We start from the raw sequence: 13,788 nt of genomic DNA, 5'->3' as shown, positions 1-13,788 counted from the left end.
TTCGTCTTTCAAATCTTGGGTGTAACCAACTTAAATAATACTACAGTGATTGCAACTGTACGTGACATGCAGTTGTGAATTTTATATTGCCATGGATTATGTGTGAAAGTTGACTGCAACATTCATTCTTACGGTGGTGTTTCAATGCAGTCCTAAGCACTGCTTTCATTTAGTCATTCATTCAGAGAAAAAACAGTTGGAGAAAGTTATAAACGTTAAGTTGCATGGCAGCTTTCTGCTTCAGTAATATGAACATGCAAGTGGCTGTTGGGGTCTTTTTCTGATTGCTTCTTTCTGACCTGCTGTTTTCACGTAAATTGAGCCTACACCAACATTTTCAGGTTTGTCCTATTCTGTCCCAAGCATTTGAGATCTAATTGAGCATTTGGACCTGAAGGAGATTGTAACAGAGTGCGTGGTGGAAGCACATTACTTGTGTTTTCTCACTAGCCTTCGTACGTGACTGAAAGGGAAGTATGGCAGAGAGGAAGTAGCGCAATTTTTGTTAGAATTTAAGACAACTATCAAATAATCTGTGGTTTCTCTTTGAAACACTGGTATGAAGCATATTTCCGATTCTAAAAATCTTCCAGTAGATTGTCAAATCCCATAATTATATGTGGGATTTCAAATTTAAGGTCTGCTGTGGAAATGGACAGGTGATTTTTTGTCCATTGTCAGAAAGAAATCATTTTGCAGCATAAAAGGACAATTGTATTAGGTGAAAACTAAATTTAGTGTGTGTATTGGTGGCATGATGTATAGAAGTACTCAGACTTTTTTAATTGTAAGATCAGATAGAATAATACTAAAAGCAAAAGTTCATGTGCTAGAAGCTGAATTCTATTTAACAAACTGAACAGTTAACTTCATTTTTTAGTATTGTACCTGGGCGTGTATTAGCTAAGAAGCAATTTTTTTTTTTTTTTTTTTGCTAACAGTATACTTTGGAGAGAATTCTTAAGGAATTCTAGTAGTTTGTTGGGGTTAGAGAAAGGCTAGAGAAATTGAAGTTCAAAATTCATGTGGCACTTCTGAAAACATAGACAAATCAGGGAAAGCCTGGAGTAGAATGGCCTTGTATGTAGGACCAAGAGTACCAAAACAAATCCGTGGAAATCAGAAACTCGCATACAAGGCTACTCTTTTGTTTTGAATGCATTGTTCAAACAGTGGAGCCTGAATTGTAGAAATTTTAATTAATCACCTCAAAAAAAAAAAAAGTCTACCTTTTGGATAGTTTGTGAGCTGATGCAACAGAAGGTGTGATTTGTTATCCAGTGGTAGGTACGTGAACAGTTATTCATGAATTGTACAAAGGAAACAAATGGTTAGAACTAGTCTTCTAACACTGTGCAAATTTTATTTACTGTTTTTTTGTTTGTTTGTTTGCTTTCCTGTGACATAAAACAAACCTTGCTTTTATTGGAGGCTTCTTCACAGAGTAGGTAGTGGTGTAGAAATCCTTGTAAAGTCACTGCTTCCTAATACTAAAAGGGCTTGACTTAATTACCTGTGTGTTTCCTGGCTGATGGGATAAAGTATTGTGATCCTGTCCAGTCTGAGGGGTTAGTGGCAATGCAGAAGACTGCAGTACCAGGGAGCTCAGTCTAAACTTGTCTTTGTATTAGAGTTAACATCTCCATAAACATGTTGTTATAGCATATTATTGGCATTACAGCTTTTTGGTTGAAGGGGGTTGGTGCAAAGAGTGATAGACAGAGGTATTAATGAAACAGTCCATTGTGATCGCTGGAAGCTAGGTGAGTGAGAAGAGATTTCAGAAGACTGTTTCATTCTTGTTTTATTACATCAGGCCTCTGTTATGCTGAAAATCCTTTAAAACTTACATGACTATTTAGTTAGCAATTCAGTATGTTAGGACCAGAAGTGGTCCGTCATCATGTGGTAGCCCCCATACTTTCAAATGAGAGCAGTCAATGTGACGTCAGGAATTAATTCTAGAACAACTTCTATTTTTCTGAAATTTGTAGAGGTGGCTTTTGTCAGAAGAAATACTCAAAATTAGTGAACTGAATTATTGATCAGAACTGTTAATGCAGCAGAAGCAGCAAGCATACTTGCAGAGTGTTGGGTTTATGTTTCATTAGTGACAGAATGTGGGTGAGGGTAGAGTAAGACAGGATTGAGAGATGGTCCATCTTAATAATTCCATGTTTAAATTGCTGTACTTGTACAAGTGTTTAAAATTCATGGTTGAGAACAACTGACGATGTCAAATTATTCAGTTGTAAGACTTTAAATAGGTGTTGTACTCAACCCGTTCCCTTGAAAGGGCAACGTATTTAGGAGAATTTATATGGTATAGGATAAATGAGATACTTCTCAGCTGCAAAACTGCCTTTCATCTTAAAACATTTAAGTAACCCAATTTCATTTATAAATTAGGAAACCTGACTGGCTTCTTTTGGAAAATGTATCAGTGGCCGTATTAAAGGAAAGCAACAGCCTTTTTTTAACTTGACTCAAGGTTGATGTAGAGAAACTCAGTCATCAGACCTTGAAATAACCTCTGGAAACTATAATTTTTTTTCAGTATACATGCAGTTAGAAATAATATAGAAGTTTGTTTTTCTCCTGTGACTCCAACAATTTTATGAATTTTATTAGGAACTGGAGGTGGATCTTTTTCTCTACAGCCATGTGCATAAATACCAGTGGACTGTATCATTTGAAAATTCCAGAATTTTATCAACTTAAAAGATAAATTTATTTTTCTAAAAAATACATGCTTCAGTTCTACAAGCATGTTTTCTTTTGTGACCAAAATAAAGAAATTGGAGGGGGGGAAGGAATCTCTTAATTTAGCACAGTATTCTCCTGAATTACTGTTTCAGTAGGTCCTGAAGCATAGGGCAAGCACTGAAAGGAAGTCATAAATAGAACTCAGATTTCTGTTCTGTAGTTCTTTCATTTTCTCTGTTCCTAAAACAGCTGAATAATCACCTCTGTTGCCTAACAGAGCGTTTCAGTCACACTTAATTTGCGTAATCCTTAATTTTACGTACAGGGAACTGAATCTGCAGTAGAATGGGAATTTACTATCAGGATGCTTTTTTTTTTTCTTCCAGATACTTTAGGCAAAACCCATAGTTGAAAACATGAAATAGGGTGTTTTAAAATCTGCTTATAGGTGCGTACTCTTTATCACAAACTTTATGAAGTACTTTGGATAACTGTGAGATTTGAAATAAGTGTATTTTCAATTTATGCTGGATATCCCTACCTGTAAAAAGGCACTTGGTTTAAGAATTATTTTTGGTGAAATATATCAAAGTTGCATTTTGGAAAAAATGTTTACAAGGTTGTGAATTATCTTGGCCTAACTCTTATATTTAAAAATCGTCCTGACGCTCTTTTAATGGTCGCTGTTAGAAACACAGCTTTCTAAAACAGTCTGTGTAAGTTATTAAGCATCTCTTTTTACGATGAGGTCTTCCTTTAGACTTAGGTATTAGATACCATACCAGTAAAGTATAAAGGGAGCTTAAGTTAATTAATCTGAACTTAAGAGTTGTTAGATGTTGTGCTTAGGCCAACTTACTGTTTATATGAGCTTATTGCTGTATTTTATTATTTCATACTGCTGAGATATGCAGTATTGCATATTGAGATAATTAATGAAATAATGAAATACAACAGCATATATGCTAAATACGTGCTGTTTAATGAAGTGCAATATTGCATAATTACCTATTTTTTTGAGATACGACTGTTTAAATGTTTTATTGAATAGATAACTCTAAAATGTATTTTCATATAATCTACATCTTAAAGTACTTCCAGTATTTAAAGAAATGCAAATATAGATGATTGTTATTGTGTAGTGGAAAAAAAACAATATATGAAAAGACCGAAGTCTCTTTTTTTCTTTTCTTTTTTTTTTTTTTTTTTTTTTTCGTAAGGAGGTAATGTCTGGAGTGATCTCTCAGTAGTTTATTTAAGCATGAACTGGATAATACCTGTCACTTGGGGGAAGAAAAATTAAAATACAGTGGGCTTTAGCTTGTAGTAATAAGTGTTGGCAGTACACTACAGAAATTTTAGTTATCTTCTGTTCTGTTTTGGAGCTAATTATGTTTAGAAATGCATAGCTCAGTAAACACTAAAAACAGTTTGATAACAGAGCAGGTGGCTTAGATGTTAATATTTGTGACTCTGGGGTTACATGAAAAGACTAAATATATCATACCAGACTTGCTAGATTTTTTTTTCAAAACGAGAACGGCATAGTTTTTTCTTTTGTATGTAGTACTAAATATGCTGTTATTTTATTGTGTTTGATAGTTGAGAAATCTCACACGCATGTGGAAGTTGAGAAACACAAGTGTCATATTTTCATATTTTTTCTGCTTAGTAAAAGTCATCTCACAATATAAGCAGCAGTCCTGTGGCACTTGTCGTGATTTGTTGTAAGGCAGAAGACAAACACATACTTCTCGTGAGTAGAAATTCTCTCCTTTTAGAAATGAGAGAAATTTTATCCCATTGTTGGTAGAAGTGCTTGTTGGAGCATCCTGTTCCTTGCTGTTTGCATGTACACTGTAGAGTTGTGTGTCCTGGAAGAATATCTGTGGCTCATCTCTGGTTAAAAACATATTTATTCACTTCCGTGCGATTACAGTTGTTGCATTCAGAAGTAAGATTTTGATTTCTGAAATTGACATGTATTAAATCTTGAATTATGTAGTTAGGAATACTTTTCATTTGAGTTGATATTTTACGTTGATGATAACAATTGTTTTATTTTTGGTTTCTTAAATATGTTTTGGTTTCTAAAATTCTTAAATGTAGTTATTTTACAAACTTAATTTTCCTTGACGTTTTTCTTGTGTAGTAAGGTACTGTTTTCATTGACCACCCATTATTTCAAAGTGGAAGAAGGAGGTGAAAGATCAGTCTGCGTCACCTTTGGCTTTTTCTTCTTTGTGAAAGCAATGGCAATTTTGATTGTGACAGAAAACTATCTAGAGTTTGGGCTGGAATCAGGTAACTCCTTTCTTTAGTGTTTGTAATGGCCTTATTCATTGCATGACTGGAAAAATGATTTCAAGTCTCTTAGGAATTTTTGAGAAACACCTATGTTAATATTAACTCTATATGTGATGCACTTGCTTTGGAATACATACTCTTAAGGATATCCTGTATGTTTTTCCTGCTTTGTTTTAAATATTGTGATATTAATGGGTTGTTTGTTTATATTCACCTTCCAGGCAAGGTTGTTTCCTTATCTTTGCCTTATTTTTGACCTGTTTTGCCTCGCATAGTAAAGTGAAGATCTACTAAAAAAAAAAAAAAAGTACTTAGTTTGTCAATGTTGATTTTGATATTTGTACATTTCATGACCATGAATTAAAAGATGTTTTCAAAGACTGAAAGAATTATGATAGCATATGAGTACTTTTCAAAAGATGTTCTGTTATGTAGCGTTTTATTTCAAGGGGTTCTGTGTCTGTATTGTTATAAATTACATATAATGTATGTGTCTCTGCAGGATTCTCAAATTTCTCGGAAAGTGCTATGCAGTTTCTTGAAAAGCAGGGTTTGGAATCACAGTAAGTTTTTGGAGATACATTGATTTACATTATGTTTACATTTATAGCTGAACCACTTGGATTTTCTTAGCAAGCATTTGTCTCACATGCTTTGCTCTGGTACATGCTTACAGTCCCTCTAAAAATGTGAAGAGGTGAAAATTATTAGTGAAAGTTATCTCTTAGTATTCATAAGTATCTTGTTGCATTTTTGTTTTCTCTTTTTAATTTGGACATAGTTTCTACACTGATACTTTGTAAGGAAAAAAAATGAAAACTGTAAACATTTTTTTCAAGGTAACTCTTAGACAGTCCTTCCAGTTTTGCAAAGATTGGTTAAAACAGAAGATAAACATCTTTTTGCTGTTCCTCTGGTATGCAAGAGAGTAAGCGTGCAAAAGCTTCAGATGGAGCTTGCAGTAAGGCTGGCATTAGGAGTAAAGTTTGTCTTTCAGTCACATTTTCAAGTTATAATAGTGTTTTCCTCTTACACCAATACATCTGCTTGCTATAGGACATCCAAGTTTTGTTTAGACTGTCACAGAAAGGTGTTGTTGCTTGTGATGTTGCTTCTATATACAGTTGCTGTTACAGGCAGCTATTGTGTATTGTAAAATGGACTTCTGCTACAACACAGTTCTTGCACAACAGCTCTAACTCCAAGCTCCATGCATTTATGGGGTATGTCACTACTGTGGGAGCTCAGCTTTGAATTTCTTGCTTGGAAGTTCTCAAGTACAATGCCAGAACTATGGGGTTTCTTTATTTCTGAAGAACAGAAGTCTCAAATTTTGCCTACTTAGAAAAGGTAGCATTTCTAGATACGAATAATCTAATGAAAAACCCTTAACTGAATCCTGTGTGTTTCATAACCTTTCTTCACTCTGGTTTTCCTAAGCTATTGCAAGTTTTCTAACTTCTGTATTAATTTTCCTGTTACTGTTCATTTATTTTTTAAACTTCTTGCAGTGCTTTGGCTGTTTACAGCAGTGATTGAGTTCACGATGGTGTCTCTTGGTAGTTTAAGTGATGTAGGCTAACTACCAATCTAAAACTCACATGGATAAGTAGAATTGGTTTTGTTTCTCTTTAATGCATTTATATGTCACTTGTTTTTTGTGTATAATCTAGTGTTTATTAATTCCATAATTCATTTCATCCTGGGTACTTTTTTCTGTACTTGCTACTTAATGCATAATTCATTAAAACAAACAGTATTAGTCACTTGGAAGAGACACGTTAATTGGACGCATGTATGTTTTTTATAAATTCGTGGAAAACTGCAGCAATAATTTTGACAGAGCTTTTTAATGGATAAAAGCAGAATGCAGGTAGTATATCATAAACGTATTCATTTTGTTTTTGATCATTTAAACCTGTAATATATATGTTCCTCTGTTAGAAAAATAACCACTGAATTCATTCCAGTAGCTTACACAGTTTGTTGTTAATTACAATATAAAATTACTCTTTTTTGTTTTGCTCTACTAACAGATTTAACATCTTGTAGGAAGTGGCTTAGGTTTGCTATTCACTTTAGTAGTTAAACAGGTGACTTGCTTGTTTTTGATTTTAGTTCCTGAATGGTTGTAGTGATTCTAGAGTAAAACTGTAGAATACTTTTTGATTAAATATTAGTTACTGTTGAGTTGAAAGTAATCTCTGATACCCCGCCCATCAACTTCCTCCCCAAGAAAATGCTTATTTCCTTTCTTTTCTTTTAGGGGTCCTGTGTCTAAACTAACCTTCAAATTGTTCCTGGCTGTTCTGTGTTCACTTATTGGTGCTTTTTTGACATTCCCTGGCTTGCGACTGGCTCAAATGCATCTGGATGCTCTGAATTTAGCAACAGAAAAAATAACACAGTAAGAGAAAATATATGCACATAGGTATATGCTACTCAGTCTTAAATCTTTAATGTCTGAAAATAAACATTCCACACTATTCCAACAAGAAGGTAGGGACTAGGATTTCTGCTGCTGCCTGCTTCTTGTATCTCCAGCAGACTTGCCACCTGCCTCTTTCTGGTCAACCTGTGCTGTGCCAGTCTTAACTTCTTTGCCTCGTAACTAGAGTCCCAGTTACAGAATCATTCCTCTCCTTTCCTTCTGTGAGAGCTCCACCAGGAATGTTTGTTTACTGATGCCTTTCCCCCATCATGTCTCTTTGGAAGTTCAGATAAATGTCTGGAAGAAGGGATGCAGCTGTAGACTTTCTTCATTCACACCCCTCCCCAGCTAGAATGGCACCATGCTTTTGTTAATAAATTTAGGAAAGATCTGAGGCAAAACAAACACACAAGCCCCCAAAACCTGAAAGAAAAAATAGCTTCAGAAAGGGAGTAAAGTGGAAAAATGTTTAAAGAGAATCTAAATCTCAATGAAAACTCTGTTAATAAATTTTGAAATTACAATAGCATACAGAAATTTGTTGAAATTTTTATAACTTTAAATGAAAGTAAAATTTATTTTTTCCAGTATTTCTGTGCTTCTTACATTATGATGACCCAGATATTTAATAAGGGTCAGACTTTAATACCAGTTTAAAGGAATATTTTAATTTTCAACTGCTCTTGAGTTTGGTAATGAAGTGTTTTCTCAGACTTAACTATCTTTTTAGCATTCTCCGGTTGAGTGAAAAACTCCAAATGCCTTTCACAGATCTTGACCTTTGATATCTAATAGATGTTAATGACATGGATGGAAGCTGTGGCATAGGCCATTGTGATTATTTAGTCTGGCCACTGCTAAGAGAACGATTATATTTTCTGAAATGAAAATTATTTATGCATAAACTTAGATCTTTTTTTTTCCAACAAATTCCCAGCTTAAGAAATTAATCCGTGTTTAAAGTGGGTCCTCCTCTCTTGGTGAATTGTTAACTGAGTACCCTGTGATATATTTGAGCTTATTGTAGTTTGAATACGTCCAGTTAGAACTGCAGGCTGTTGGCTTCTGTTTTATCTGCTGTTAAGTTTCTGTCTATGTGTAGGCTGTGACCAAGTCAGCTCTTAATCTATTCTTTTCGGCTAAATAAACTGCTTAGTTTTTCATTTTTACATGTATAAATATTTTAAAATTTCTTGTGCCTTTTCTATGACTGTGCTATAATTTTCCAAAGTCTTCCTTGATCTGTGGACGTGAGATTCTAGGCAGAAATATCTGAAACAGGACATCATTAATCAACAATTAAAAGGTTAATTGATAATCACTAGTATGGGGTCATGAAAAATAAATCTTGTCTAACAAGACAGGATTATATTCAACTGATTGTTGAAGATAACATTGTGCAGCACCAAGCACATTATTTTCAAAAGTCTAGCAATACTTTGTCTGTTCAAGTGGAACAATATAAAACAAACAAACAAACCACTCCACTGGATGGATTAAAACTTGGTCAGACATCAGTGTAATTAGGTAATGCAATTAGAAACAAAGAAGCATCACTGAGAGAGAGCTTCGAATGGGCCTGAAGAGCTCAGTATTTGCCGTTAGCAATGTGTTTTTAGCAGTGGGTAGATCGTTATTGACTGTTTGCAGTTGTTTGACAGTGACTAAAGGGGAATAGTAAATGAGGATGACATGTCATTGATACAGAGCTCTCTAATTTAGGTGCAGGAAAACAGTGCATTTTTCTGCAGTAAAATAGAAGCTTATACTTCTGTAAAAGAAGACATAGGGGACAAGCTGTAATTACAGAATGTGAAACTTAGAGAAAACAGTTACTCCAATCCGCCAAAAATGTAAATGGTGAACTGCTACTTCAACAGCATGGTCAAAAAGATTAAGATGATTCTTCTGTATGTACGGAAGGAGTAAATGTTGGGGAAGAACGGAAGAAAAATAATCCGATGTCACTTTTAATTTCAGTAGTTTGATTTTAGTTTAGCAGCAGTATGCTTCCCTGTATATATTTTGGAATTGTCCTAATCAGTTTGTACCATTTTCCTACACATTCACTCATTTTCCAGAGCCTACTTTGAGAGTCCTTCAGCTTTTCTCCCTCAGATAAACAGATGAGGGTTCATGCCACCATTTGGCATGTTCCAATCCATTAACCCAGTGGGATGCCTTAAGTAACTAGAAGCTCAGGTGAAATCCTTTCACAAGTTACTGAAATGCTTTGGACTCTTATTTGGTGCTGTTGAGTTCCCTAGCAACACTGGATAACTCTCAGTGCTTATTTCTTCATCTGAAACTAATGGTTTAAATGCTGAGGTGACAGCTTCTGAAACACACAAACATTTTAATGGGTTTAGGAAATTTGATTGTCTGAAATCAATAGTCTTGTGTTTTCAGAATAACTTTGGATTATCTCATACTTTCTGTAGTATAGAACTGTCCTTGGAGATGGCTCTACAGACAAGCCAATTCTGTTAGTGAGGAAGCATTGCGTTAACAAAAACACCAGATTTACAGCACTGTAAACAGTTTCATAACCGTTTTTGTTTTATTTGGGTAACACAAACTGATCGGTATAGTGGGGTACAGACTGTTCCTAGGGGTGGAATGAAGGAAGGTGGTTAATTTCAGGAAAAACTCCAGAAAAAATCTTCACTTTCACCTTTTAAATTCTATTGTCTCTCTTGTACTCAAAGAACTCCTTTTACATTAAGTGTGGTTTCATGCAGAGCTGCTAAAATGGAGTAGCTTTTTTTTTTTCTTGTAAGAGTATCTTTAATTGAATGTAAATACCAAGTTTCATTTAGTCAAGGTTCCTAAGAAAATTCTTCATTAAGCTGGGTATTCTGACCTCTGAGAACTTTTTCCCCTGGTCTGCATAGATAATGGAAATTAATCTGAGTGCCTTTTTAATAAAGCAAAAAAAAAATCTTAATATAGCAGCATATTTTCATAATTATCCATCTGAGATGTTGGCTGTCTAGATTAAAACTAATAGCTACTGCAGTTTGGCGTTATGCTATTGTATGGAAATTTTCAACAACTTTTACTATAGTGTGGTATAATAAAATGCATGTAGTTCTTTTGATTAGATTGTTAGAATATCTAAAATGTATTCCAAAGAGAACTTTTAAAATCACAGTCAGTGTGATTTCACAGTATGTAATATTACTGTTTTTTTGAAGTGTAAGTCATACTTCTAAATATACAGAAGTGATTTTATTAGTTATCTTTTTCCATCTATATTAAAGTTTGGATTAATCCTTGTGAATCTGTATCACAGGTTTCAACAGTATGGTAATTGTTTGCATTTAATAACATCCCCCACTTTTTTTTTTTCTTCTTTCAGAACGTTGCTACATATAAACTTCTTGGCACCTCTAGTTATGGTTCTTCTGTGGGTAAAACCAATCACTAAGGACTACATTATGAACCCGCCTTTGGGCAAAGAGAGCATACCTTTGTAAGACTCCCTTTAAAAATTCTTTCTGGGGTTTTGAGGACAAAGCCATAAGTCTAAGTAGTGCCCTGTGAAAGTTTTAGCAACGTGAAAGACTAAAAATTGAATAGCATCCTTCATTAAAGGTATTGTGGAAGTTACAGCTGAGCTCTAAAAGGCTTCTGTTGTATTAGAAGAATGAGTCACGGTGTTGAATGCTAAGGTGGTGGTTCTGAAAGAGCTGCCATCTTCTCACATCCCTTTAGTAGAGTAAGGGGTTGTTCTTTATAGGGCTGAAATACCACCTGGGGTTGTACTCTGACAAGGTATCTAAGGCATCTGAAGTACACACTTGCTGTATAGAACTGTGCATCTCAAAGCCTGCAGTTACCTGAAAGAGTTGCTTTTAGCATCCTGTCTTCATACTCAAATTCAAGCACTTAAGAGCTGTTACTGTTTACAAACAGATGGATAATAATTTGGATGTAATGCTGTAAAAGGGCTACTAAGAAGTGACAGTAAAGAGATAATCAGGGGTGGGAGTGAATATTACTTGCACACGATCTTCATAACTGTGGACTCTGCATTAAGGATTTTTGACAATATGTTTGAAGCTTTCTTTATGGAAGATACGAGCAAATAACTCTGCAGCAGTAGGCGACCTTTGGAAAACAGCGTTACCCTTTTTTTAATCTACAGAATGTCAGAAGATACATTTGACACCATGAGGTTGTGGATTATAATCCTGTTGTGTGCTCTGCGGTTGGCTATGATGCGCAGTCATTTGCAGGCCTATCTGAATCTAGCCCAGAAAAGCGTGGATCAGATGAAAAAGGAAGCTGGCAGAATAAGTACAGTTGATTTACAAAAAATGGTAAGTATAGTGGGACTACGGTTACATATTTGGAGAGATTGCTCTGATCAGATTCTGTTTTTCCCTGTTTGTTGTGTTGTCCTTGGAATTTTCATTCAGCTTTAGGTCTGGTGCCTACACTATATTTCCTATCAGAAAAACACTGTTACTGAGAAATTCTGTAAACCAAAATATGGAGAGATGTGTAATCTATTTTATGCAAACACGTTGTCTTTACCTATTCATCCGTTGTTGGAAGATACCTCTTCATGAAGTGTTCTTTACAATACTGTGGCAAGCATTTTGCTTCTCTGTGTATTCCTGTTCAGCATGAGAATTAACTGGGGAGTGAGTGCACAGAGTGTGTGGCGATTTGTTGCTACAATATAAGGGGAGGAAGATGGGGACAGTCAGGTTTAGATAGAAGGGCAAAATACTGTTACCTAGTTCAAACTGTGCTTTTTAAATTGCAGCAAAATTTAAGATAGGATAGTTATATTTCAGGATTAAATAAGACACATTCAGTTCTGTAAGGCCACCCTGAAATGTACTAGCCTAGCTACAAAACTGCTTGTCTTGATACTGTTGCAAGTAATAGGAAAGATTGGATTTTTTAAAGAAAAATAATAAAATAAACCATCAATGAATTAAGAAGGTAGAATTTGTAAGCTGTTGCATGCTGCTTGCAAAGTAAACTTTAGATTTCTAGTGTTGCGTGATAATGCTGCCTGATGATCTTGCTGAATTGGGGTTTTATTCCAGGAGGAATATGTCATAAGACAAAGACTGTTTTTTTAGGGTTGTCACTGTTACCTATAATCCTGTCCTTTTCTCTACCAAATATCCTACGGTCATAAGAAGACGGAATTTTTCAGATTTTTAGTTACAAACAAAGTGACCAGTATTTGCCTTCAGAGGAAAGGTTAGGAAATAGAGGTAGTAACAACTGGTTATGACAGACCTGTATGACAGAAGGCTGTCATGAATGCACAGCTTTAGTTTTGGGAGCTTTAGTCCTATCCACAAAACAATAATGTCTTCTGTACATGGTGTTTCTTAAGTCTGTTTATCCAATACGTCTGTGTCTTCTCTTTATGAAGCCCATGGCTACTAAATAAAGTTCTGTCTTGTTTTATTAGCCATGTTTGCTTTCTCTTCTTCTGTAATTCTTGCCAGTAGTCTTTTCTACGTGTCTTACAGTACTGATCGTTACTTTTTTTTATCATATTCCATCAGATATCTTACAATATTTCTCATGATTCTTCTGTCAGTGTTTTACTGTATTTTCTTCTCATGTTAGTTTTTTGATGCTTGCTCATCTCAGAGCCCTTTGAGGTTTTGATGTGTTTCCAAAAATGTAAGGTCTACCTTCATCTTTTTTGCCACCCTGTATTCTATTCTTTTCTAAAATCCAGTTAGCTTTATTTCATTGATTGCTTGTTATTGATTTTATGACTTTTTCCCTTCTTTATTTGATCTAGTCTTTTAGGTCAATAGCTTATATAAAATATGCAATGCAACAATCTAAAGAAATAAGGAGCAGGGTGTAGGAATAACCTCAGTGGGTTTCAAAGAGCCATAATGTATATCTGAAAGAAATTCCATTTAAATGCTTTGTTATTGATCATCTACTAATGACAAGTCCTCTTGTCATTGTTTTTAAAACTAGAAGAACTTGCTTTTGAAAAGGAACTGCAATGATAACCAAATTTTCATTTACTTTTGATGAAGCCTTGGACTGTGACTACTACTTCATTCGTATAGCAGGATTTAGTCTGTAAATCACTAGGGACTTTAAAAATTAACCATATATTTAGTTTTGATTGTTGTATATTGAAATAGGAGTCTTTGAACAGTAATATGCAGTGCTCATAGGCAAAATTGTTTCTGTTAGTTTTAACAGAACATACGCTTTTAATTATTTCCTTTCATTGTGCCCTCTCAGGATTTGATGTATCCTGAAACTGGAGTTCATCAGCTAGGGATTTCTTTGTTAGGTCTTTTGAAGATAAGATGTCACATACTGAAATAAGCTAGAAA

The 13,788-nt window shown here is 34.8% G+C and overlaps 1 protein-coding gene across 2 annotated transcripts in view; it reads left to right on the top strand.

The window, feature by feature from the left end:
- Positions 1–13,788, top strand: part of TMEM161B (transmembrane protein 161B) — a 47,753-nt gene that overhangs the window by 19,133 nt on the left and 14,832 nt on the right. Inside the window, exons 6-10 of one of the 2 annotated variants that reach the window (XM_040541097.1) lie at positions 4,859–5,010; positions 5,516–5,576; positions 7,280–7,420; positions 10,806–10,919; positions 11,595–11,769. In XM_040541097.1, coding sequence (XP_040397031.1) covers positions 4,859–5,010; positions 5,516–5,576; positions 7,280–7,420; positions 10,806–10,919; positions 11,595–11,769 — 643 coding nt within the window. The remainder of the gene's footprint in view (positions 1–4,858; positions 5,011–5,515; positions 5,577–7,279; positions 7,421–10,805; positions 10,920–11,594; positions 11,770–13,788) is intronic. The other variant, XM_040541098.1, reaches the window with a different exon arrangement.

The sequence above is a fragment of the Cygnus olor genome, chromosome Z (genome assembly GCF_009769625.2).
Source record: "Cygnus olor isolate bCygOlo1 chromosome Z, bCygOlo1.pri.v2, whole genome shotgun sequence".
NCBI lineage: Eukaryota > Metazoa > Chordata > Aves > Anseriformes > Anatidae > Cygnus > Cygnus olor.
This window is presented reverse-complemented; position numbering and strand designations above follow the sequence as displayed.